The sequence below is a fragment of the Triturus cristatus genome, chromosome 3_1, assembly GCF_964204655.1.
Source record: "Triturus cristatus chromosome 3_1, aTriCri1.1, whole genome shotgun sequence".
NCBI classification, from domain to species: Eukaryota; Metazoa; Chordata; class Amphibia; order Caudata; family Salamandridae; genus Triturus; species Triturus cristatus.
Window position 1 is genome coordinate 757,452,855 of NC_140583.1, and position 27,720 is coordinate 757,480,574.

The 27,720-nt window shown below is 44.0% G+C and overlaps 1 protein-coding gene across 7 annotated transcripts in view; it reads left to right on the top strand.

Annotated features, from left to right (window-relative positions):
- BRSK2 (BR serine/threonine kinase 2) overlaps nucleotides 1-27,720 on the top strand; it is a 672,447-nt gene that overhangs the window by 237,435 nt on the left and 407,292 nt on the right. For all 7 annotated transcript variants that reach the window (XM_085644912.1, XM_085644916.1, XM_085644913.1 and 4 more), the window contains exon 2: nucleotides 25,415-25,509. In XM_085644912.1, the coding sequence (XP_085501038.1) occupies nucleotides 25,415-25,509 (95 nt within the window). The remainder of the gene's footprint in view (nucleotides 1-25,414; nucleotides 25,510-27,720) is intronic.

The window sequence follows — 27,720 nt, forward strand, 5'->3', positions numbered from 1 at the left end:
CACCTCTTCATTGCTTAGGTGAAGAACAATCTTACATTGAAGCAATAACATATTACACAATGAAGTATTAATAACTCTTAATAGATACACAATATAATACACATCAAATAATAAAATGCCACCCACAGTAAAAAAGGGTTTAAAGAAAGCTTTAACTCTGTAGTCATCTTTTTGGCAAAACCTGATTCAGGACTAAAATGCTATTGCCTCTTAATCACGGATTAGTGTCCCTTCTCTACTATTCATGTTGTTGAGGTATTTCACAGGTGACTCAGGCATGCATCTTATATGCTGCCTGAAACGTATTTTCATACGTAAATAGTGGAATTAAAAGTAATTCCGTTTTTGAAATAAGATTATAATACGATCCTGCCTCCCACTGATGCTGAAATAGTTGTGGTTGAGATATGGTCACAGTTCCTAGTTTTACGTATTGTCTCTTTCAGTGGCTGTTAATGTTGTAGTGTTCTTAAGTCAGAGTGGATTGCCGTTTTACATTTGAATACACTCTTGAATCATGGTAAATAAAACCTGTGCTAATAGACACCCAGGTTTTTAGGTAAGCCTCTCTTGAGCCTTCTGCTCCATGGTCCCATCCAGAGCAGTCTGTGATTAGAAGGTAGCATACCAGCAAAAATGGCATGGCCCCATGAGAAAGACAATCCAAGTAACAAAAGTGCATGCCTTCAAGATCCATAGATTTTATGAACATCCCTTTTAGTGAGAATGTACAGTGCCAAAGGTGGGCAAATGATCATCTGTGAGGCGTGTCAGGAAACTATATGAATAACCCAGAAATAGACAAGCAGCAACCCAAAATTAAATCTAATTATAGTGAGGAATTGTGTCTCCTTTAGTAAATGCATGGAATATATATTTAAGATTCACAATCGAACACTGTAAAAAACAATACACAAATGTTCAGACTGTAGAGTTTCAAAACAGAATTTTTAAGATACATGAACAGTGCCAATTGTGTAGTAAAAAGCTTTTTTTTTACCATGCTTTACTAAAGTTCAGTATGGGTACAGCATCAGCAGAGGGGGCCATAACTCAAAGGACATGTACACATACATACCAATTGGCCTCATTCTGGCGGGAGAATCTCAATTTTTGAAGCAAGAAAATGGCTTTATTTTACCAGTCTCCCACCTGAAATTGCCAGCGCAAAGACTGAGGTGGACATTTTTTAGAGCTTATAGCGGACATAAATTGGGCAAACTTGGTTGAGTTGGTGCCCCCACACGGAGACTGCTATATTGTAAGCTATGCACCTCTATGGATATCAACTTGATAGAAGTACAAAGATATATTTTTAGACTCAGTCCATGGTTTCAAGTTATGTAGATTGTGGGTGATAATTAGTTCACATTGTAATCACCACTACCCTGGGTATCAAGTTCTCCTGAATTCCCCTCACAATGAAGCCTTACATGTGGAATCTGAGTTCATCACACCGATTGCTGCATGTTTTGCATTTATGTCTTAGAATTTCATCCTGATAGTTCCTCAGTCTCTCTCTGGTGAAATCTGTCAGAAGAAAACCTGCAATATGTGGTCATTGATGCACAACTCAGAATTTCGATCTGTGTGTAAGTATCCATTTGCATATCAATAGGAATTTTACATAGAACTTTGAATCAAGGTCTAAGTAAAGTCTGTACCTTTATAAAAGTCAGGGATCAGTTATGTCAATAGGGATTTCACAGCTCTGTATTGCTCTGTATAGCCTCACAGTGTTGTAGGGATAGAGTATGTTCTACTGTATTGTAGATGTATTTATACATTGGTTCATACTACTTATGAGGTGCCAAAGTGCATTTGTGGAGACAGAAGCACATTATTCCATGGAGTGCCATAGATGGAAGGAGGTGTGTTTGTAATACCGTCTTAAAGGGAGTAATTTGATACCATTCCTCAGGACCAAAGTTATGCTCTTAATACATTTTGTGGATGTGGTGGAATATGATAACTGGGCCTTTCATTCCTGTTGATCTGTCCACCATCGCTCTAGCTACATTTTACATGGTCCTGGTGCAATGCAAACTCCACACCAGCAATTACCAGTACTGGGTGTTAACAACCCAGCAGTACCATGCAATTACAAGTAGAACCTCAAGGTATGGGAAGTTACCTTGTGGGCCTGGATTTAACAGATGGTATTGCCTTTTCCAAAAGGTTTAACATATACATCACCACCTGCTCCAAGCCTGTGGTAAAAGTGTGCAAGGGGCTGTGGTAATTGGAATGTATTATAAGGTGGGGGTGGAGGGAGGTGATGACAAGAGTGAAGGAAAGAGTGCAGAATTTAGTCTGGCAGGGATGAAGTATGCAATGTTCCCTATGCTTTGCCTGATGTTTGGGCAGGGGTCATGTAAGGGGTTGGGGCTCCAATGCAAGCATTTCCCACACTGATTTGACCTGCTTGAGTTTCCAACTGGTAAAATCAAGTTTGTTGTTCCCGCTTTAAATTTGAGTGCAGGAACATTGGACCTATTATAATTGCGCAGAATGGAATTCTACACGGGAATTATGCTCTGTATAGTTTCCAATCATGGCCCATATCTTTTTTGGGCACCATGCAAGTGGGTTGATTAGGCAGAGATAGCACAACACCCTGAGGCACCAGAAGCGATGAAAAAATAGATTGTTCTCTATCTTTAAATTGCTTTTGGATGCAGCAGCCTATATTAAATCGTGTGTAATACAATTTTAAAATAATGACTTGCATATTCATAGTGCTGTCAGTTGCAGGCTCTAACCTCCTAGTGCTATAAACACATGACACTTTTCCCCACTGTACCCACCAGATTCAGTTCTGCTGCTGGATAAACACAGACATCTGCAATAATCACATTAACCAATTGAGCTTTCTTAACATAAACGAACGCATTTCCCACCAATTTACTTTAACTTGCAATTAATATTAATTTAAGGTGTGTGCATTATATTTTATATGTATTTACCTGAAAGTGAAAGGCCAACAAAATAGCTATAGATCATTTGTTTTTTTTAGCCCACCCCATTGCCCCCAGAATGACAGATCCCATACTTTTTTAACTGTTTCCCTGCGGTGGTAATTCCCCTGCGGAGCAGGGGGGTGGGGGTCCGCGGCGCCGCTGTGCTCGTGACGAGCTCAGCTCGTCATGACTCACAGTGCAGCTGTGCTCATGACGAGCTGAGCTCGTCACGACCCCGCCCACTGATTAATTCTCCCACACAGGCGGGGAATTAATCACGCGTGGGCGGGCCACGGCCGTTATGACGAGCTCAGCTCGTCATGAGCACAGCTACACTGTGACTCATGACGAGCTGGGCTCGTCATGAGCACTCAATGGGTTAAAGGTATTTCAGCCACTGGATGACCTGTATTATTAAGGCTCCATCTCCAGCGCAGCCAACATAGATCAGCTAAAAAGTGAGTGTCCCAGAAGTCACAGCGGCGTTGGCCAAGACACAGGATGGAGGGGAGGGGCCTGCAGCCCTTTTAGTTCAATGAGCACCTGTACTAAATACTGCAATGCATTCACGTGTGACTGTGACCCGGATTAGGGAACAGTTTGCTTTTCTTTAATAGCCATTAAAACGAATAAAAGACAACTTCATATAGTGTCACTTAATTTAGACAATAAATAAGCAAAAGGAAAATTATAAAAGGCCAATTCCACACCCCTTCTTGGTGACTGATCCAGCTCCCTTTTGAGCTGTTCCAGTTTGATTTTGATTTTAGAAGCTGCATTTTTCTCGCTAGTAACTCTTGTTGCCAGCCGCGGTCCGTGCAGGTAACAGTGGTGGAGCCGTGTGCGGGGGGGATTTCGAAGGAAAATTAATTATTTATTTAATTTTCCCACTGCATCGTCCCTCAACCCCCCCCCCGTGCGCTGCCCCACCGCCGTTACTTGCAGGGACCGCAGTTGCTTGTTGGGTTCAGGACATATGGATGCCTCAGTAATATTTTTGAACCCCTTCCGTGCTCATGACGAGCTCAGCACGTCATGAGTCACAGTGGAGCTGTGCTCATGACGAGCTGCGATAGTCATAACGGCCGTGGCCCGCCCATGCGTGGAGAATTAATCAGTGGGCGGGGTCGTGACGAGCTCAGCTCGTCATGAGCACAGCTCCACTGTGAATCATGACAAGCTTAGCTCGTCATGAGCACAGCGGCGCCACTGCCCCGCACCGCGGGGGAATTATCCCCGCAGGGAAGAGGTTAATGCCTCGACTACTGATAGCAGTATTAGGCTCGCCAGAGTCATGTAATAAAACATCTTAAATAAAATATGAATAGTCATATACCAACATAGAGAGGCTTTGGGTCTGCCCTCTTCTTCCATTAGTCTGTTAATCTGTTCATATTTTGCTTCCGCCCAACACCGTATGCAGCATTGAACAATGAGCCCGCCCGCCCATTTACAATGTTGACTCTTTTACAGTGAATGACGGAATCTTTACTGATCATATGCGCTCATCCATCTTAAAAGAAGTCCACTTCAGTGCCGAGTTGGTGGGCCAACACTTTATTTTCGCCAATCAACTTAGTAAATGCAAATTATGTAAACTAATCACTATTTTTCCCAAACTTAATTTACACGGGGAACATTAACACATGGAACTGAAGGAAAGTGAATTGAGGAGAGTAGTATCCAGTCAAGAGACTCCGACCCTGCCAGCTATGCTGACTGTCTCTTCCCAGACTGGCCTCTAACAGATCTTACGGTCTCTAATTCTTCCCCTCAGAGATCTGTTTGGTATCACCAAACCCACTATCCACACATCATCCGGGCTGTTGGAGCACAGAACACAAGAGCCCTCTAAAACCCATCACAGTAATATTCTTCATACTGCTTACCAATTCAACAGACAATATCAATTCTCTCAAATCACAACGAAAAGGGTTTCGGCCTATCCGAAGACTCTCAGCCAATTCACCCCACCTTCTAGTCTTGTGGGAGAACCCATGTGTCATGTAGTACACTCAAGGTAGAGATAACTTGTTTCTTTGTAATATTATTCTGTTTGTATGGCAGGAAAGAACAACAAAGTGAATATAACATTGACTCCCTTATTATGAGCTAGGTATAACTTTGATTTTAGAACGTTTTTAACTTCAGTTGTTCACAGACGCAAGCAAAAAACAAATTTGTTACAGCAGTTTACATCATCCTGTAAAATACCAGAATTTTGACAAGATTGCGCACTAGTCCCTGTTCGCAAAAAAATGATATAAAGACGATAGATACAAAGAACCTTTTTCTAATTGCCAGTGTTGTTTATGAGGAGGACATTTTGCAAAGCACCTTGTGAGGCATTTTGATCTATGAGTAAATGAGTAATAGATAACAACTTGTTGGTCATGGAACAGTCAGGCTTTCAGGTGGGTGCATGCGCCCTCGAAAACATTAGGTAAACTTTAAATGTAGGTACTCCGATTGGATGATGACATCATTCTTGACTGTGGAAAACCAAAGGGAATGATGGACGGAGTGTTGAACATTGCAAGCACTCACCCCCAGTCAACTGATCTGGGTTTAATCCATCACCGTTCTTTAGCCCACTCTGCCACCCCAGTTCAGACATGGCCATATGCAAATCAGTCTGACCCTGTGCCTCATGGGAACAGTCCAGCCCGAACTGCCAAGCCATGTCTTCCCTGAACCGGAAACAAGCTTCCTAGGACCGGTTTCTGGCATTTCAGCCGTCTTCAGCCAGGCTTGCTTGAATCCAGTGGCAAAGTGAGCAAGCTTGTTTCCGGTCCAGGGAAGACATGGCTTGGCAGGTCGGGCTGGACTGTTCCCATGAGGCACAGGGTCAGACTGATTTGCATATGGCCCTGTCTGAACTGGGGTGGCAGAGTGGGCTAAAGAACGGTGATGGATTAAACCCAGATCAGTTGACTGGGGGTGAGTGCTTGCAATGTTCAACACTCCGTCCATCATTTCCTTTGGTTTTTGCTTTGTTCGCCATAAGTTGGCAGGGTATGCTCAGACGTGAGTCCCTTGCTCACTTTGCCACTGGATTCAAGCAAGCCTGGCTGAAGACGGCTGAAATGCCAGAAACCGGTCCTAGGAAGCTTGTTTCCGGTCCAGGGAAGACATGGCTTGGCAGTTCGGGCTGGACTGTTCCCATGAGGCACAGGGTCAGACTGATTTGCATATGGCCCTGTCTGAACTGGGGTGGCAGAGTGGGCTAAAGAACGGTGATGGATTAAACCCAGATCCGTTGACTGGGGGTGAGTGCTTGCAATGTTCAACACTCCGTCCATCATTTCCTTTGGTTTTTGCATCATTCTTGACTGTGTCACTTTGTTTCTGAAAGTTACAGTGCTAGCACGCAAGTCAATGTCTGTGCTAGAATTTCAGCTTCTTTTTTTTTTTTGAGTTTTTACATCTGCATTTTAAATTGATGTCCTATATCTAACATGAACTTTTCATTTCTACTAACTCGTTTTATGGCGATGATAGCTCTGATTTTAAAGCGAATGATGAATATTGTGTTGCTTTTCATCATGTACTCTTATGGTTTAAAGTGCTTAAACCGAATAATGAAAGAATCGAATCGAAAATGTAGGTATATTAAATTGTATTGGTGGTTTTGAAAAAACTCTGCAGCTTCTGACTGGGTGAACCAAGATTTAATTTTGGCAGAATATGTAGAAAAGGCTTTGGCACAGTTCTGCCGATTTTAATAAGAGTTCTGCGCCCATATACTTGGGTGAAAATAAGTATGGACATGGGTGGCATTAAGTCCAAGGGCTTATAAGGGCTTAAGTGATTGTGATGTTCCTGTCCAATGCAGTATAACCTGTATTAAACAAGAATACTTGTTTCCCTCTGAAGCAGGAAAGTCAGCCTTTTGTCATATATATGCAGAGGAGCTGGATGGGAGGGCAGACTCCAAGGGAGTGACAAGATTTCCTTACTGTGTTAAGTAATTTTAACAGCAGATGCTATATAACTATTAGTTGAGGCAAGGAATAGATTCTGACAGTATGTGAGACAAAAATAAGGTCCTGACATCTTGGAGAAGTAAAATCTTGATTTCCTGGTGTATAGAATGTATAACATTATTGCCAAACAATATAACTACTGGGACCTATGCTTAACCCCCCTCTAAATTGGCTTCAAATTAAAAAGCCAATGGCAGATTGCAGTATTTCTGCATAGGCGTATAGTACCTCAGTGCTAGGCATGGAGGATGCAGCAGCGATGGGGAAGGTGCCCTTCAATGAAGTCATTTCATGCTGATTATTGAATTCATGCACATCAAACCCAAAAGCTCTTGGGCCTTAGAAATGGGGAGAGGGATACTGAAGAAGTGTGTATAGTAGGCCTCCTAAGATTTAACTCATGAAGGACACTACTACCTCTCTCATTCGGGTATCTGTAGGGGTGAAGAAAGAAGCGAAGAGGTAGAAGCTTGTTGATTGAACTACAAAGTTGAGAAATGTACACAACAGGAGATTCCGACTAATGCATTTTCCCAAGTAACGAAGAACACGATAAAGTAGTGCTAGAGGCAGAAAGGTTGTTGATGATATTTACAATACGTGGAAATACAAAAACGGTAGTTACATGCCAGGGAGACCTTGTGGAATCCAGACCCCACCTTTATCTCTCTGCTCCATCAGACATGATGTGAGAAGCTGATTTAAGACAACTTACCTGCCAGGTGCAAGGTCTTGACATTAAGGGCGTCGAATAATATTCAGAGCAAAATGCAATTTCGTCCCATTTGCAAATTTAAGAGGAACCGTTTATGTCGTTGTTAATAGCATAATAATACTTTTGAAAAAGTATTTTGGAGGAAACCGGGTTCACGCTGTGCGAGAGGTGGCCATAAATTGTGATCAAAGGGACATATGAGTATGTGAGATGCAGTTTATTAAGTGAACAGAAAAAAAGATCATGTATAGCTCAAAATGTATAAACTAATGAATGTTGACAGTGCACACTTTATCTGAGGTTGCAGATCACTGCGAAGGCAAATGAATGCCAATCTGAATTTAGACTTTCAAACATTTTTATAATATATGCTATATCTTTATTAATTGCTGAATGTCACATATTATTGTTCGATTTACGTTCACTGACTGTACTTTTTGTATGTGAAGGCAAGATATGGAGTAATTGAAGACCATGTCTGCAGAATCCGGTGACTAAAGAACCTTTTCAATGTTCTATGTCAGAATATTTATCCCAACATGTCGTGCTATAAAAAATACTGTAACCAGAAGTTAGGTATCGAAGTTAGGTATCTAAAGGAAAGTATGCAATAACTCGATATAACCTATGCTTGAGATTAATTGTTTAACTATTTCATTCCATGTGAACCTTGCACCACTAAGGTGTTTATACATCCGTTTATAATCTTGCATAGGCTCCTGCCCCCTACAGAAATGTATACCACTATTGTGAATACACATTATTGGGTTTAAATTGTGGGGCTGTTTTGCAATGGTTTTAAAACGGTTTATCACTATACACAATGTTAAACTATTTCAATCCATATGAATCCTACACCACTAAGGTGTGTATAGATTAGCTTACAATCTTGCATAGGCTTCTGCCCTGTATACAAATGTATACCACTATGGTGAATACATATTTTAAGTCTAAACTGTGGGGCTTTCTTTTGGTTTAAAAATGGCTCATCGCTATATACACTGTACTGCAGCATTACTCCCTCAACCCGAGTATTCTTATAAATTGCCAGCACATGGAGTATGAGCAAATTAATATGCTACTATAGTTACAAGACCATATGATGCACCAAATTATGTGCTCATTCTGCCAAGCCTATTATGCCCACTTGAGATTACTTTCACTTGTACCGCGTTCAATTTGCCAAACCCAACATGACCGTTTTAGATTTCACGTCCCGAATTTCTAGACATATTATTTATCCTAAGAACCTACTTGTGAATTCTGAATTTAATAATTTGCATTTGTAAATGTTTTAATATGACGTATATAACATTTACAATGACTTACCCCACGTCTTAGTGGAAACACCTAACTTGCCAGAAACCATTTTGCCTATTGAGTAATGGCCGTTGTTTTTTCAATTGCATTTATCACTATGTACAGTCCGTCATTTATGTCTTCACCTATGTAATGACTCCTCACTGTGTGCCTCACTGTGTGAACAAGACAGCTTATCTGTCGAAACGCGTAACCGAGCGGATGAAAACCTCCTTGGTTTATTTCCAAGTGTGCGTCCTTCTTGAGAGAATCTTGTGTGGATTATAATTTCGCCGGGAGACCTGTCTGGCATGACGCACCACCTGTCTACGGGCCGAGACTCCAGCAACGAAGGTCGTTTTGTGGAGCATAAATATATATCAGAAAGTGCCTGCTGTAGAGAGAGCCCACACCAGGTAGTCTGTTGCCGTACAATTTTATTGGAGGGTGAAGCGGGGACAGAACACTGCATCACAGGAGTAAACTTCATTTTCGCTGCCTTTTCAGCTTTATTGAGCACTACGTTAACCAGCAGGCCCTGGGTGTGGCAACGCCCACCAGGGCGTGACTTATGAATTGAAAAGGTGCCAAAAAGTGCCGTGCCTTGACCCATCCAGTTCTTGCCTCTGAAGAAGTGGAAACACGAAACGCATCAGGCAGCGAAATTGAAGTTGAAATTGAAGTTTACTCCTGTGATGCAGTGTTTTGTCCCCGCTTCATCCTCCAATTAAATTGTACGGCAACAGACCTACCTGGTGTGGGCTCTCTCTACAGCAGGCACTCTCTGTCTTGGATGTTTAGCGGCCCCGCATGAGCCGCGGAGAGAGCCCCGGTGCTCCAGTGAGCACCCCTGCGACTACGCCAACCGCCGCCGCCGCGTAAGGACTAGGTGCCAGTATTGGGGGAAGTACGGTGTTAACGGGGGCCCGAACCCTGCCCCACACCCAACTTGGGATTTATTTTGAACATTTGAGAGGCAAGACACGCCAGCTCACTGCAGCTTTACTGAGCACTACGTTTACCAGCAGGCCCTGGGTGTGGCAATGCCCACCGGGGCGTGACTTATGAATTGAAAAGGTGCCAAAAAGTGCTGTGCCTTGACCCCTCCAGTTCCTGCCTCTGAAGAAGGGGAAACACGAAACGCGTCAGGCAGCGAAATTGAAGTTTACTCCTGTGATGCAGTGTCCTGTCCCCGCTTCACCCTCCAATAAAATTGTACGGCAACAGACCTACCTGGTGTGGGCTCTCTCTACAGCAGGCACTCTCTGTCTTGGATATATATATATATATATATATATATATATATATATATATATATATATATAATTATATTCCACAACAACGGCCTCATATCGACCGAAAAATGAGGCGCATACCAGGAAATATACTTGGTAGATTTATTGCCGGCATGTTCGCCTTCCTCAATGTCGGTGTGTCTTTTTTTTTTTTACATTATATAAAATAAACAAGAAAAACAGAAGAGGGACACAATTCATGATCATTGAAATCAACAAGGGTTTCTAAAAGGTTCACAGATGTATGTTTTTCTGTCCGCCATTTTGTAGTTGGTCCTCTTACATCATATTATCAATTCATATGCGTTGAGGTGATATAAATCATATATCATTCCATGTTCCCAGTTTGTAATATCATACTAATCTTCAATCATGTTTATAGAATTATTGTTTCATCAATTATACTTATGCAATTAATGGAATGAATTATAGGACCCTGTTCAATTATGCCCTGTATGGTCTTACATTTCATTATTCTGACCTCGATCATGTAAGTTCTATTTGTCATTATATGAGTCGTGCATTGCATCATGTTGCCAATTCATTATAATATACTATTACGCAATCATGTTTTTACAGTTGCTCTTCAATTTATTTCCTTTTGTGCAACAATGGAATACATTTTGTTCAATAAAGCCCCGAATGGGCTTACGCTTATTTGTTCTAAAACTGGTCAGGTGGATTCTGTTGTACAGCGGGCCTTCTCTTGTAGCTTATACGACTTGTGTACATTCAATAAATGCATTCTCACTGGATATGTACCCGTAATTCCTCCTCATTGTTTAATCCACAAGGATTCTTTGTTTGCATTTCAACTATGTACTTGGACTCGAGTATCGTGAGTTTTTTGGTTCTATCTCCTCCCCTCTCTTCTCTTGGTATCTTTTCCAAGCAGAAGAATGTAAGTAGGTTTGGATTGCTTTTATGTTTTTCTTCAACATGGTGGGCCACCGGGTATGTGTGATCTTTATTCTTAATTGCCCGCATGTGCTCTAGCACTTTTTTCTTGGTAAGATGTATTGTACTACCAACATACTGTTTCCCGCAAGGGCAGGAAAGACAGTAGACAGTGTAGTCGAGTTGCAGTTGAGCATTTTATTATTTTTTCTCTTTGTTGTTCTGCCTGCTATTGGAAATGCTCGCACTTTTTTTACTATTTTTGCATGCCTTACATCTCATGCCAGGAAAGAACCCTGTTACCATATCTCTCCTCCTTTGTCCTGCCCATAAAGTGACTTCTAACCAGATGGTCTTTTAAAGCATGCATGTAATGAGAGGTGATGATGGTATATATGAGCCTAAGATGATGTCATTTCTAAAAGATATGCCAATTCCTGCAAAATATCCGATATATTTCTGATGAATTTGTTGTGTAATCAGTTATCATTCTTACTTTGTGTTCTTCCTGTCTGTCTCCCATCATTTTTTTTTCCTTTAGGAGTTCCTGGCTTTGTACTCTGTCTGATTTGGTGACTGCCTCTTTTAGCATTCTCTCTGGGTATCCTTGCTCTCTTACGGGCATTATCTCTTAATTTCCTATATTCCTCATCTGTAGAGCAATTTTGTTTTATGCGCAGTAACTCTCCATAGGGGACACTGTTAATAACACTACGTCGATGGAAACTTTATTGCGTGTAATGTGCTGTTTCCTGCAGATAAAAAAAACCATATATATATATATATATATATATATATATATATATATACTGTGTATATATCTATATACAGTATTTATTCATTTAAATGGGAAAACTGAATAAAGTTAGGAGTGTGATTTTTGAAAAAACGGAAAAAAACTAAATAATATGCCCTTGTATAAAGAATTAGATGAACTACTAATTACAGGCAAACACTTGTGACATTCAAAACCTAAAGCTTCAGGAAAATAAATGTAATACCTCATCAATCATCAACCCCAGAAGTGACTGTATTAAGTGTTAACAGAATCCTAATTAGTATATTCTAAACATTCAGTGTTACTCGTGGCTTATTTTACCTATTAACTTTAAATCAAGAATGACCATGAGATACAGAAATTATTGAGAAAGACGGCAGTGAAAGGTCTAACAACTAATATTAGCTGGCCCTACCCAGAGTGCACTCTTAAGTAGCACTTGAAGGCTAAGAAGCTGGGGTCATGCAGGACTCGTGTTAAACAATGAAGCTGGGGTGATCCTCTTATGCTAGGCATGGTGAGTGGGGAATGGCCATGTAATGCAGAAAAACATGATTTAGGCCAGTTTCCTGCACTCGTTAGCACACATCCTAAACCCCATCGCAAGAAGGTGTAAGATTGCAAGACCTCCCCCCTAATCATTTCCACTCTTAACACCGCATTGTTTGGTCAACAGTAATTCCGCCAGGGATTTCACTTTAGAATGCCACAGAAAGCAGAAGTGGCGTCACACCCCCTGGGACCACGAAGACATAACAGAGTTGGTTACTAATGCCACCCTTAACCACCAACAGGCTTTTATACTGCTCCTAGGCTAAAATAACTAGGGGAATAGCAAAAAATGGAAACTTCAAGAAGAGAGCCTCCTGAATCCTGCTTGCTTTCTCTTCCTGCTAGTGATTTAATGACCCTTCAAGCAAATTTGCGGAGATATTCAAAGAGCTACCTAAAGGCAATCCCGGGGTGGCACCTGCTTTCCCTGGCCTACCCTGATTGAAGTTCATGACTTGTGTTCTAATTATTCTTACTGGATGTTTGTCTCATGCATTATACCTTTCCCTGGGTGTTGGGAGTTATTGCCACTACAAGAGGCCTTAACCAATCATTGTCATTTTTTTTAAAGCCAGTCAAATGGACGCCAGGAATGTGTTCTAGCTGGGTACTGTGTACAGACTGAGTTCAGGCATGAGTGCCATGTCAGATAACCATAATAAATACTCTTGTATGGCGTAGTCTGCAGAAGAATTTTCTCAACTGACAGTTTACCATATTTATTTCCCAAAGGGATGGCTATTACCCCTTTGGGGTACTCATTGGCAAGTATTTTTGAATGGGCTTTGGCAACCCCAAGGTAGATCAATATTGTAATGTAAAAAAAATCACTGCCTCATTATTAACATACATGTGCAGACATTTAATGGTAAGCATAGTGGCACCTAGGGGAGTTCAGTGAAGTACTTTAAACATACTTGTAAAACTTGTAGCAGCCACTGCGGTTCTTTCTAGGGTATTGTAATTCCTAGCATGGGAAGTGTGTTTCCCAGGCAGGGTTGCATTCCAACCAATGAGTATCTATTCTTACCACCAACATTGATCACAACTAGACGATGCAAACACAAGGAAATGATGGACGGAGCGCTGAAACTTTTCAGACCCTCACCCCCATTCACTGATCTGGGTTGAATCCATCATCGTTCTTTAGCTCACTTCGCACCTCAGTCCAGACCCAGCCATATGCAAATCAGTCTTGACTCTGTTCCTCACGGGAACACTCTAGCCCAAACTGCCAAGCCAGGTCTTCACTGGAATGGAAACAAGCCTCCTGGTATTGGTTTCGGGGTAACACCCCTCATCAGCCAGGTTAGCTTGAATCCAGTGGCAAAGTGATCAAGGGACCCACATCTGGACATATCCTGACACTTTAGGGTGAATAAAGCAAACACAAGGAGATGATGGATGGAGCGCTGAAACTTTTCAGACACTCACCCCCCCTCACAGATCTGGGTTGAATCCATTATACTATCCTGAATAGGTAAGTATTCCCCATAAGGCTAGATCCTGCCAGGTGCCAGGACACCCCGGCAAGGCAATGCCGAATTAAAACTGGCATCCACATTAGGTAGAAGCGTTGCCTGGTTTGGATACAGCCACTGGATAGTGCCCAGGTTTGGCTGGTATTTACATTAATTATAGATGCCGCTTGGTTTAGAAGCACCCGGTTTCAAATTTGCCAAGCTTTTTCGGGTACCGACTATACTCTACTTCTATCCTTCGGCTATTCTTCCTAATCCAAATAACTGACTAACCTATTCACCACTTAAAATGTACTTGCATGTTTCACTAGACTAATTCAGCACTAATCCTCTGTGGGTCCCGGAGTAGTGTACTACTCGCCGAAAAAGCGCTTTGACGCCTCGTCAGGGGTAGTAAGCGCTATATAAATGCAATTACAATACAATACAATACAATACTCTAGATGTCGCCTTGTGGATACAGTTTCTGCATAAGGATCGGATTTCCCCATCCCATATTGGTCGGTTCCCCAGTAAGGCTATCCAAGGACTGGTTGGGGCATTTCAGACCAAGCTCCTTCCTAGGCGGAAGATATCTCTGCCAGCTCTGACGCTCATTGGCTGGCAAGGACTCGGCGGCTGCAGTTGGCTCCTAATGAAATAAATGTGAAATGCCCCAGAATTAGTCGTGCAGCTGCAGGAGCGCGGAGCTGGCATTTCAGAAGAAGGACACATTTTTTTCTGCCGCTGGCATCGGCTGATGTAGGACACTTGTGTTTGATGTCTTTTTAATCCCTCCGTCGTGAGACTCATTCTAATAAGCACATGTTCCACTCTCTGCAGCGAAGAAAATCGAAAGCGTTGCCTTGAAGTACCATCGACGGCCTGTGCTGCGAGCGGATCCCTAATGCGCCGTTTGTTTCCGCCCTGATCACTTGTTCCCCCCCCCCCCCCCCCCCCGGCCTGAGAATTATTGCATTCGTGTAAGCGTCGGAGGCCATGTTGCGAACAGTCAACGCCCCAGCGATAGTAGTTACCGCGTTTCTGATGTGTGAGCAGATTGGGTTGGATTGGGCCCTTTGTCGCCTCTCTTCTGTACGCGTCAGAGCAGGGTACGGCTTGCCCTTCGCTATCAGAGGTATAGAAGTAATAGCTACCACCTTACTGATGGTACTGTTGGCATGCTTTTTAATCTCTGTTAATTCCCATGGCCAGTATTCCCTTCCACCTTTTTTAAGTCTGGCTGAAGAGAGCTTTAGCTCCTCGCTGCCACCGTAATACAATGATTGGTGCTCTTTCTAAATGCATGTAGGCCTGTCTGAAATTTTCGTTATGACAGTGTAATCTCACGTAATTGCTGGCATTTACGTGAAATTCCCATAATTACAGCCATTACAACATGTTGCATAATCTCCAGTCCGTTTGGGTGAAAATCCTGCTGCAGAAGCATTGGAACAAAGCGAAGGAACAAAACTGTTCAGTACACGTGTTTTCTTCACTATATTTGTATCGCAAAATGCGTCCTTGTGTCCAAAATGGACACAAGGACGCATTTTTCATTGGAATGTATTGCTAAATGCTGGGTTTCCATTTGGAATAATGTTGCGTAGCATCCTCAAACTTTCATGTAATTAGGCAAAAGGAAATTCCTACATTTTCCTCACCTCAATGTCTGCAGGAGAGAGTTCTTCTGGCATTCTGATTCGTGTTCATCCTAGATCTGCAAACGAAACGTTATGATTGACAGATGAAATGTGGTTGGATTAGAACATGGCTCCTCGGCAGTTCATTAGTGCCTCAGTGTGACCTTAGGCAGCTTTGTTTTAATGTTGCGCAATGTAAGGCCTTTTTTGGTTCTGGCACCCTAAGGACCCCAACAATGCATACTGCAGTGTATCCTAGGGACGCTGACCACCTGTGTTGCCAACACACCGCAATTATTTCTAGGGGCATTTACTACCATGAGCCACACTGCTCGGCATCCCAAAAGTTTCAACCAACTGCACCACAGCCTACAAGCGCTAACTTAACACACTATCTGTAGTCGATGATATCCTACCACACATCACTGCATTTTCAACTCACTGCACACACTACATTGCATCTGAGATATGCTATTCCACCATGTTCCCCTGCACCCTAAAAATCACCAGAAAGCATCCACTGGGGCATAGCTATCAACAGTGCAGCAGGTGAAGTTGCACCATGGCACGAAGTCTGAGGGGCCCACTGCACCCCAATTATGACTATTTTTACTACCAGGGATAGGGATAACAGCATTTTTCTTGTTTGCATTAGGGTCTGTGGCACAATTACTATGCCACTGCCTGTCAATTACGATGATCGACTGCGCTCTGGCCCAGGAACATTTAATAAACACACTGCGCTACATCCGAGAAACCCTAATCCACTATATCATACTGCACACTCTGGACACTTAATGACCATATGGTTCTAAACGCTAGGGACACTTACCTACATTTACATTTTATATCAAAGACTTAAGCCCACTTCACTGAATCTTAGCGGCACTCAGCCCCAGCCCGTGCAGGTAAGAACGGTGGGGCCAGGTTGGAGGGGGGGGACGGGATTCGACAGACTACCACGAGGGAAAATTAAATAAATAATACATTTTTTCTTGTCATCGTCGGTCGAAATTCCCCCCCCCCCCACCTGGCCCACCGCCCCATCGCTCTTACCTGCACGGGCCGTGGCTGGCGGCACTAATTTAACAGGCTGCCTGTAAAGGATCTACCGCATTGCACTGCTTCCCAGCAAACTGCACCGTATCCTTGGAACACTAGCCCACCATATTGCTTTATGTGGATGATGACAAATCACACTGTATCCTACAAACATTAATCTACTACACACAATCTTTGAACAGTATACAAAACTATGCTACATCCAATAACATAAACCCATTACAGTGTATTGCATCTTAGGGACAACACTACATGCAGTCATATTATGTCCCAGGGTAGTAACTCATTGCAGTGCACTACACCACAAGAAAACAACCCACCACACTCCAATGGATACTAACTCACAACAATACACCACGTCCAATGGTTGCTCACCCATCATACACAATTCCATTCTGAAGAACGTAACCCACCTGCCTGTCCCAGAAGCAGGGTAACCCACTGTACTGTAATCCACAGAAGGCACACCATTACACAATATCCTAAGAACATTAATCGTACACACCACATAGAAGGGAAAATGTCCACCACATTGCACTGCATCATAGAGAAGGTGACAAACGGAAGTGCTCTGAAGGGCGGGGTAACAAACACACCGCAAGAACACAGCAACATTAGCCATCCACACTGCACTTCATCCTGCAGACTCTAACCCACTAAACAGCACCACACCATTCGGGTGTTATCTTACTACACAGCATAGCATCATATGGGAACTAGCTGACCACAGTCCACTGCATCCTTCGGAAACTATGGCCCAGCTCTGCATCAAAGGGACACAAATGCATGAGGCTGAGGCACAAGCAAGGTAATACACTACTGTAGGACTTGGCCCTTTTCAGCTAAAGTTCCCTAAACTTTTTGCTTTTCCCCCTAGACCTTTATTCTGACATGGTGTTGTCAACTTAGATGTTTTGGACACTTTGCCACCGTTGATCAGTGTCAAAGCGCAAGTGCTCCCTGTATAAAGTGTAATGGTAATTGGTTGTCCATGATTGGTATGTTTGCCTTACTAGTAAAGTCCCTCATAAAGTGCACTATGGGTGCCAGGGCTGGTAATGCAAATGCTTCTAGTGGGCCTGCAGCACAAATTGTGCCACCCAAACAAGTAGCCTTAAAAAGGGAACTCAGGCCTGCCATTGTAGGGCCTGCACACAGTCTGCTAAACTGCCATGTTGTCTGACAAGTGCACTCACTTGCCAGACCTTACCCTTCGCTTTCTATGCACATCAGACACCCCTATGGTAGGTCCAAGGTACCCCCTGGGCAGGGTGCAGTGCATGTGAAAGGTAGGACATGTACTAAGGTGTGTACCATGTCCTGACAGTGAAATAATCTCCATTTCGTTGTTCACTGTTGAAAGGCCATCTTGCCCATAGGACAGAATGGGGAGGCTGTGTAATATGTTTTACAGCCTATCTTTCCAAAGGCTTAAGATGGAGAGTTGAAGTTTAGTATGCCTGACCTCACAATGTAATAACACATCATTATATGAAGGTGGTTTTTGCAATGTGTGTTTAGAAGCCACTCTATTATAAGTGGCTGGGTTTTGTGCTTTAACATTTCTGTGTGTCTCTGCCAGGCTGTGGATTGACTGTCTAGATTTGAATGTGCTAGGCTCTGGGGAATGTCTTGACCCACGGGAGGAGGTGAGACATCTACAGGCTGACCTGGAGTGTAGGGGGAGGAGAAGCCCCTAGAGGTGAAGAGGCCTGGGTTTCTGCCATAAAACAATTGACCCATCTCTTGCTGAGTGATTGATAATCCAGACCCCCACTAATCAAAGGAAGAAAGGTGTCACTGGCAGGGAGGCACCCAGAACTGGTTTGAACAGGGGTCACTGCCCCTGAGCACAATGACTTCAAAGCCATTGAGGGGTATAACTATGAGAGCTGAAGCCCCTGAATTTTGGAGAATGGCTTGATCAAAATTTAACAAGACTGGAGCTACTTCGTGGTCAAGAGGAACCTTTGCCAAAAGAAACAACTGAATAGACTGAAGGATAGGACTGACCCTTGCTGTGTGATCTGGGGCTAGCCTGCAGTTTGCTGTTCTAACCAAGGAAAGGCTAAAGGGACTTTGCTTTGTGCTGCGTCCCCCTGCTTGAAAGGACTTTGCTGTGCTGTGTCCTGAAGTAACTTATCCCCAAGGGCCTAAGGTGAGCTGGCTCCCTGTTACGGAAACTCAGGAACAAAAAAGTTTCCAGGAGAGTCTCAGCGATGCTGTGTGTGTGTGCTTGTTGCAGCCTGAGACCCTCGTAAGGAGTGCCCTGTGATCCTGGGCACCTGGAGTCCAAGCGAGGATCAGGGACGCTGTGTGCGTGTGCTTTTTTCAGCCTGAACCCTTTGTGAGGATTGTCCAGTTATCATGTGCACCGAAATCCAAGTGAGTCTCATCGATGCTGTGTGCGTGTGCTTTGTGCAGCGTGAGACCTTCGTGAGGATTGCCTTGTTATCGTACATCCAGAGTTAAAGTGAGTCTCAGCGATGTTGCGCTCGTGATCTTTGTGCAGCCTGAGACCTTCGTGTGGAGTACCCGGTGATCGTGCACCCGAAGCTCAAGGGAGTCTCAGCGATGCTGTGTGCATGTGCCCTGTGGCAGCCTGAGATCTTCGTAGCTGTAGTGGCCCGGACCGGTAGCCCCGGAGGAGCTGAGCTGCCAGACCGAGCCCGCCGTTGTCAATTCCCAAAGATTGCATCGGAGGCCCAAGTCGTTGGACGAGGAGAGGAGAGTGAGTCCGCGCCCCCCAGGTAACGTGTGTCGACTGCTGGGGCAAGGTGCGGGCTCGGAGGGAGACGCTCTCGGCCTCTCTCTCAATGCAGCAGTGCAAGCCTCTGCTCCGGCTCGTATCGCAACCCGTATTGCCAAGGGAGTGGCAGTATCGGAGCCGGAGTGCGTAACTGCAGTTTTTTTTCTACCATACCTGTGTTAGGGGCAACTACAGACAGCAGCTGACTGCTAGTCAGAAGGAGTGGCGGAGAGACCGCCTAAGGCACCGTGATCAGTGCTGGAGTGTATTACGCATTATCTGATTTCTGATAACAGAGTACCTGGTTGTTGTTTTACACATTGCATAATTTCTGCATACCGGAGTACCTGATTAGTGTATGACGCATGACATTATTTCGGCATAACAAACTACCTGATTTTCGTATGACGCATTGCATTGCTTCTGAATAACGAACTACCTGATTAGCGTATTATGCATTGCATTATTCCTAGATAACGAACTACCTGATTAGTGTATTATGCATTGCCTTAGTCTTACATTTGCAAAGTGCCTGATTGTTGCGTTACGCATTGCGTTATCGTTACATTGCAAAAGTGCCTGATTCTAGCATTACAAACTGCATAACATGGTATTAGGACTACAGTAGAATGTTTAGAAACGCTCATTAATATCGTCAGAACTTACAAGGGCTGGCTGGCCTAACAACCAGCCAGGAGAAGTATTACTCATACTCATATGTTGGATTTATATCGTGTAGTCTTATCGTATATCTTTTTATATAAAATGTATACTCGTTTTTATAAAACTCGTGTGGAGTCTATTTGTGGTGTCATCATTGGGTTGCTGTGAGCGTGATTGCAAATACTTTACACATTTGCCTTAAAGATAATCCTGGCTGCTCGTGCCAAGCTACCAAGGGGGTGAGCGGGCCTATCTCAGAAGGTGACCTTCCTTACCCTGACAGTGGAACGCGGGTCCCTATTTGGCCTAAGGTACCTACCTCAGCCAACCAGGGATCCCGGGTCTAACAACTACTATGCATCCCATGGACATTAAACCACCACACTATCCGTGGCACAGCACAAAATGATTACCCCACCCCACAGTATGTGGTGAGTGGGCCCTCAGTCTCCCATATCTCACAGATATTCATAGACTTTGGACTGAATGAGGGGCCTCCTGCACCTCAGGGTTCTTGAGCTGTGCACCTACACACTCTCAATAAATACAAATCCAACACAAAGACTTGTGCATTACATACACTCCCCTCTACACTTCATGACTTCCAAATGACACACATGTACCTATTGCATTACATCATAGGTACACCCAGGAGTGCACTCCAGTGGCAATCCTGGTGAGTACTGCCAGGATCAGCAATAAAACGTCTAAGATACTAACTCAAAGGTGCACCCCTTCTTTAAAGGAGGGCATGTAAAATCCCTCAGAATCAGGCAGTCTGCCATTTCCCGCAAAGTTGACGCCAAGGTCATGCCCTGGAAGCCAGTTATACTCTTAATTAGGGTGCACTTATTTTCCTCGTCTGTCTAATTCCCCTAAAAAATGCTGCTCTACTCCCAATGCACGAGTTAGCAGCAGAAAATATGCAATACAGGCCTGTTGGAGATGACTCTGATACACTTGTCCGCGCAAAATGGGGAAAAAAGATTTTAAAATTGAATTCAGGGTAAAATGTAATCAGACAAACCTTCCATATATATCATTTGCTCTGTCACGGTCCAAAAATTGATATTTGCACAGCTGCACAAATAAATAAATTGATACATTCCCTTACGAGGGGTGGTAAATCTGGACATCATTTTCTTACAGGGTTATGGATTTACCTTTGGACCCAGATAAAATCAGAAAATCAAAACACATCACGGATTTAAATTATATTACTTTTGCAGAAATGTAATTTCATGCCGGATTAGTAGAACATGGAAGAGAAGACGTGGGCAGCGCACAGACTATGAATGATGGCAATGAGAGCATTTTCTAGCCCAGGTCCTGGCACCCTCGCGAGGGTCCTGGTTGCTTAGCACTGTCCTTGGCCCAGCTTTGGTGGAATAATCATTGCAATTCTCCATGGAGTTCACAACGTGTTTGAGGCAGAGGAAGCCATTGTTAAGTCTGCCTGAAGAGAGCATTAACGAGCACACGCGTGTCGGTGCTCTGCGCAAATATGTCTTTTAATACCAAGCAAAGAGCTTTTATTCTGGTATGAAAATGACACGACCTACATACTGTAATGAATGGCGGCCCGTTACAATATTCCATTCTTTGCATTTCTTTAATGCTGTAGTGATTGCCCTACCACCACGTGAAAAGTGTCAGCAGGCTGCGATAACTTGGCGCGACTTGAGCGAATGTGCGCATTGGGTGTCTTTACATTAGTGCTCTGTACAGGCTGTGGTGATACACCCCAACAGCATTTGCATAAAGCAGATCACCAACTGGCAGATAGCATAAGGCAGCTGTCATGTGTGGCTGGGTTCCTGGGTAAAATGATTTAAGTAGGTGTAGCTCTAGAGAGTGTACTCCTCTTTCAGCTATCAAAGTTTACAAAGCAACCCATGCTTCTTCCCTGCCACTCTGTTAAATAAAACCATGTCATTTTCCTGTACCTAGTGTTGGCACATGTACCCCTCAGATGACGTGTGTGGTTTGTTGTTTTATATGGTGCTTTGTTCTGGGTATGGGTGTCTTACCCAAGACACCTTGTGGAATGAAAACCTGCACCCAGCACTTATCAGTGCTGGATGCCTAGGCAACAGTGTACAGCTTCTGTGGGGAGATGGCAGGCTTTGGGTTATGGGCGGGACAGTGCTACAGAACGCCATCTTCTCTTCCCCGGTCACAGTGTAAAAGGAAAGCACACATCTGCTCAGGTGTCATGCTGGTGTACTTGGCTTTAGGAACTGTGCCCATTGTTGGTGCTGCGGAACGTGCTCAGTCTGCCTCCTTCATGGCAGCTAATACTGGCTTCATGGTCATCCGCGTGTGCTGCTTGAGTGACCAGGTCTCTTGTTATTTTCTTATAATGATGTTATGAGCTGATGAGCATGCGCCACAAATTTGTCGGTACTCAGGGTACTGATCTTAAGTAGGGCTCCCCTGTCCCCCACCTGCCTCCTAGTCGGAATAGCATGTGCAAACTCATTTTAACCCAGGGCTGTTGGTGGTGTTTGTGGGACATTCATGACTGCACACATCAGTAATGAAAGGAGAACATATTCCTGTCTGCCTCATAAAACAGAATTAATGGCACTTTTTTCTGTGTGCTTCACTGGTTCAATTTCTCAAGTTAAAGGGCGGTTGCAGCAGAGGGAGTTGTCGCTGCTTCGACTGATAATCCTCTCTGCTATCATATTGCTTTCAAATGTGCAGATTCATATGTACTCTAGCTCTGGCACACATCACTTCACGATATCATGACAAGTACATTGTCATCGCTGTTTTGAACCCACCCCTTAGCGCCACTGCTTGGTCATGTCCCTCTGCAATGGAACTAGGGGTGGGCGACAAACTACATTCCTCTGGTGGAGTTAGCAGAGTTTTGCCCACTCCACACTCCGCTTGGAGCGCGGAGTTCCGGAAAAACTCTGCCAACCGCTGTGTGGCAGAGTTTGTTCTCATACACGGCTCACCAATGTTAGGTTGGCGAGCGAGTAAATCAAACTGTAGAATGCCTCCTGGCGATATTTCTCAACACGGGCGGTGGCGGGATGTCAATACAGCTTGCGTTGACAAAGCTACAGCTCCAGCAGAAAATCTACTCAAGGAGTAGAAAGAAGCAGCGCCCTCCGGCGAGCTGATGGTGCCATTCGCTCTGATTTTGCAGCGCCAACAAGCTCCCTTCGCTAAAAATCAGTGCGAGCAGCAACATGCCAAATTCCATCACTTGCAGAACTCCGTTGAATGTTGATGAGTTTTTGTTTAACTCTGAGGAGTGAAACTCCACGAGTTTTGCCCACCCGTAAATGGAACCCAGGCAACCCCCCACTTTTGTCTTGAACACTCCACAGGATTCTCACAAGTTCTCTGATGTTCGGTGCAGTGAGTTGAACACAGTCTTCTTTATACTGTCAGGTGTCTGTTGCTGTATGTCTATTCATGAGGCCTTGCCTGTCCCCTCTCGTGAATTGTCCCTCTGCGTCCTGGGAGCTGGCATGCTTCCATGCACCCTTTATGTGGGCAGGTATTGTAAGTGTGGTACAGGGAGATAAAGATTATTCACAGAGTATCAAAATGTGTTCTAAAAGGAAAGCTAGTTTGGCTTTTTTTGTTACAAAATGGCCCAATGTATCAAAACTCAAGAACTCTTTTAATAGGAAAACAAAATGAATGTCTCTGATAACGTGCAATCTATAACCTCGTTTCCGTCGTTTGATTTGTAGTGCAGAAACCACCTCCAAAATTGTATCAGATATGTTTCTGCTCATTGGGTCTGCTGTTACACTGTGGCCTAGCAATTATAGTAATTACAGCAAATTGCTCGGTTTACGTACTGGCAATGACATTACTCCAAAACCTACTTTTTTATCCAGTGCTTATTTAATGTGCAAATGGAAATCATTTAACCTCTTGCACACTGTTTTCTCCCAGCTGTCCTCTATACTTTAAACACCCTCCTCCTCCTATATCTCCTCCTATATTACCAATACCCTTTTATCAAAAAGACTGACGAAGGAAAAGAGGGCTGGGAGGTACGATTGGAAGTTCTCGGACGAGGACGTAGGAATCGCAGTAAGGAAGATTGCCGATAAGTAATGGGCTTTTTTCACACCTCGGAGGTCTTTACCAGAAGCCTATATGTTTAAAAGATCTTCATGAGGCCTGCAGAGAGATGGAAACAGAATTGGAAAGATGTTCTCACTGATATCTTCACACCAGAACTCTCCACTCCCTTTCTGGCAAAAATGTTAAGATTCCCAAACTTCTACCTGGGGCGGCAGAAGTTTCTGAGGCTGCACTGCTAAACTCTGGAATAACCTTCCTCTAAATTTGAAACCTCAGTCAAATATTCTTCAATTTAGGAAGCACTCAAACTTGGTTATATGTCAATTGATATCAAGGTACAGGTATGATCCATAGGTAGGCCGCAGCGCTAAGATAACACAGCTTTAAAATAATTTGTTTATTTTATCTCTGTACCCTGCTTGGAACTAGTGCTGGCTGGTTTGTGTTAGTGTGGCAGGTGGCAATCCAGACCACTCAATTCTACTTCACGCTAATCTACCCTCGTCCAAATTAACCCACTTCACTTCAAACTCGACTGCAATCTATCCACCTTCCCTCCACTCCAATCTATCCTACTCCACTACAATCTATCCCACTTCACCACAATCTACCCCACTCCACCACAGTCCACCCCACTCCAACACAATCTACCCCACTCCACTCTACCACACTCCACTCCAGTCTACCACACTCCTCAAATCTACCCCACTGCAATCTAATCCAATCCACCCTACTCTAATCTACTCCACCCCAATCTATCTCCTGGTTGGAATTTGTGTTGGCTGCTTTGTGTTGGTACGGCTTGGGGTCAATAGCTATGCCCTGGTTGGGACTAGTGTTCTCTGGTTTGGGTTGGTGTGGTGCATGCTGGGCAGCTATGCCCTGTTTGGAATTTATGTTCTCTGGTTTGTGTTGGTGTGGTGCATCTTGGGTAGCTGTTCCCTGGTTTGAATAGCTGCTTCCTGTTAGGGAGTACTTTTAACAGGGCATCTATCAACTGATTAAGATTGTTCTGGAAAGCTCACCATCACACCTTGCACTTGTAGAAACACCTCGAAAGACATTCCTAGAAACCACCCGCCTATTTGGGGGAGGTTATTTTTCTACTGAGAACCCCGCCCACCGTCCACACATCCCGAACACAGCACGCGTGTTCAGTACACCACATGTCCAACTCCTTAAGGCCATCTTCACTGGGTGAGAAGTCACCACTTGCCTGTTGCACTTATAGATGAGCCGAAAGGTGGAAAATAATTTCTAACCCCTGAACGTTCTCTCTTTCCTTTTTTCTAGGGCTGGTTAAATTGGGCATCCACTGCGTCACGTGTCAAAAGGTGGCCATCAAAATCGTGAACCGCGAGAAGCTGAGCGAGTCCGTGCTAATGAAGGTAATTTTCACCATAGTGATTACTGGGAGAAAAGAGGCGCTGCTCTCTGCTGTTCAGACTCGCGCAGTGCGGAAAATTAATATCTTTAATTATGTTTAACAAACAGGCCTGTCAGCACTAGGGCAGCCCTAGTATTGGAGCCCCCAGGGAGGGGTCGAGAGGAAATGTGCTGGAATTAAAGAGATAAAATACCAGGTGTCGACGCAATACTTATGGGTCTGAGAAAGGGAATCCCTGCTTTCTGCATTGTCTGCCATATATGTTTTCACCAGACCTCTTTCTGCGGGTTTCTTGGCTCTACTGTGTTGTCATTGTGTATCCTTGCACGGGGTGAAGTCTGCGTCTAGACACTAGTACTTCTTCTGTAGGTGTAAGGCTCCCACAATGCCACACTTCTAGCCAAACTCAACCTTTAGGAGATCAAGGCTAGAATGGGGCATAGTTGGGTTTCGGCAGCTCCTGGTGCAATGAAGGCATCCTCCAGCCTGCAGCCGAAAATACCAAATTGGCACAATGGGCAGTTTGGCCCTGCTGTTCTCTATCCCCCAACATCACCCGTCCCGCGCACCACTCTGTTTTTAGGTCAAAGCCTGCAAGACGTTGCATCTGTCTGATTTGCTAAAGGTATCTTGGGGACATTCAGAAAGCTGACCGAGGAATGCATTTGTCCATTGCTGACCTTTGGCTTTGTGGTTTGTAACTTACATTTTCTGGCTTTCTATTCGCTTGCTTTATTTGTTTAAGAGTGTCCTTCTTGAGTTCGTCCCTTCTGTTGCCCAAACCTTGTTTACTGTATTCTTCCAGGAACACGATTTCTGTAAACAAGCCTTTAAATCTTGTTCTTATCTTGTCACATTTACTATGCATTCAAAGACAGAGATGAAATGTCAAGCTGTTTTCCTAGAAAGCCTGCTGTTTACTCTTCTTTCTCTGACCTCAAAGTGAAAGAATTTATGTGACAATCCTGCTGAGTACCCATGTAAGAGGAGAGGGTGTAAAAGGTTTTGTTTTCTAGCACACAACAAAAAAAATGAAATATGCTGATATTTCAGAATATATCGGAAATAAGATCAAAACGCATCAATACAGTAGGTGATGACATTTGCGCACAATATTGTTTGTGTGCTATAAACCCATATTTCGGTGCAAATGTAATGGTAATTTCAATTGAAGATGTGTAGTCCGCAATGGTAGTATACTACCACACCGTACATACTCCACACAACACCACTCCATTCCATGCCCTTCCACTCTATGCAACACCACTCCATTCTATAACACTCCACTCCACAGTACGACATGCTACTCCACTCTACGCCCCACCGCACTAAAACACTCTATGCCACTCATTTCATGACACAACACGCTACTACACTGTACTCCCCTCCACTCCACAACACGTACCTCACTCCACTCTACCCCACTCTAATCTATCCCACCCCACTCCAATGTACCCCGATCTACCCCACTCCACTTGGCTATAATCTACCCCAATCAACTCCACTCCACTTTACCCCTCTACTCCAATCTACCCCACCCACTCAACCCCATTTAAATCTACCCCACTCCACTCAAATCTACCCCAATCTAGCCCACTCCAATCTACCAGACTCAACTCCAATCTACCCCACTCCACTCCAATCTACCCCACCCCATTCCATTTCAATTTACTCCACTCTAATCTACCTCATTCCACTTAATCGAACCCAGTCAACCCCACTCAGTCTGCTGCACTCCACTCCAATCTACCCAGCCTACCCAACTCCACTCCAGTCTACCTCAATCCACCCCACTCCAATGTACCCCAATCCAACCCAATCCAATCTAGACCACTCAAATCTACTTCACTCTAATCTACCCCAGTCCAAATTAACCCACTTCACTTCAAACTCCACTGCAATCTATTCACCTTCTCTCCACTCTAATATATCCTACTCCACTACAATCTATCCCACTTTGCCACAATCTATCCCGCTCCACCACAGTCCACTCCACTCCAACACAATCTACCCCACTCCACTCTACCACACTCCTCAAATCTACCCCACTGCAATCTAATCCGATCCACTCTACTCTAATCTACTCCACCCCACTCAAATCTACCCCACCCCAATCTATACTACTCCAATCTACCCCTCCCCAATCTACTCCACTCTAATCTACCCCTATCTACTCCACTACGATCTATCCTACTCTATCCCAATCTACCCA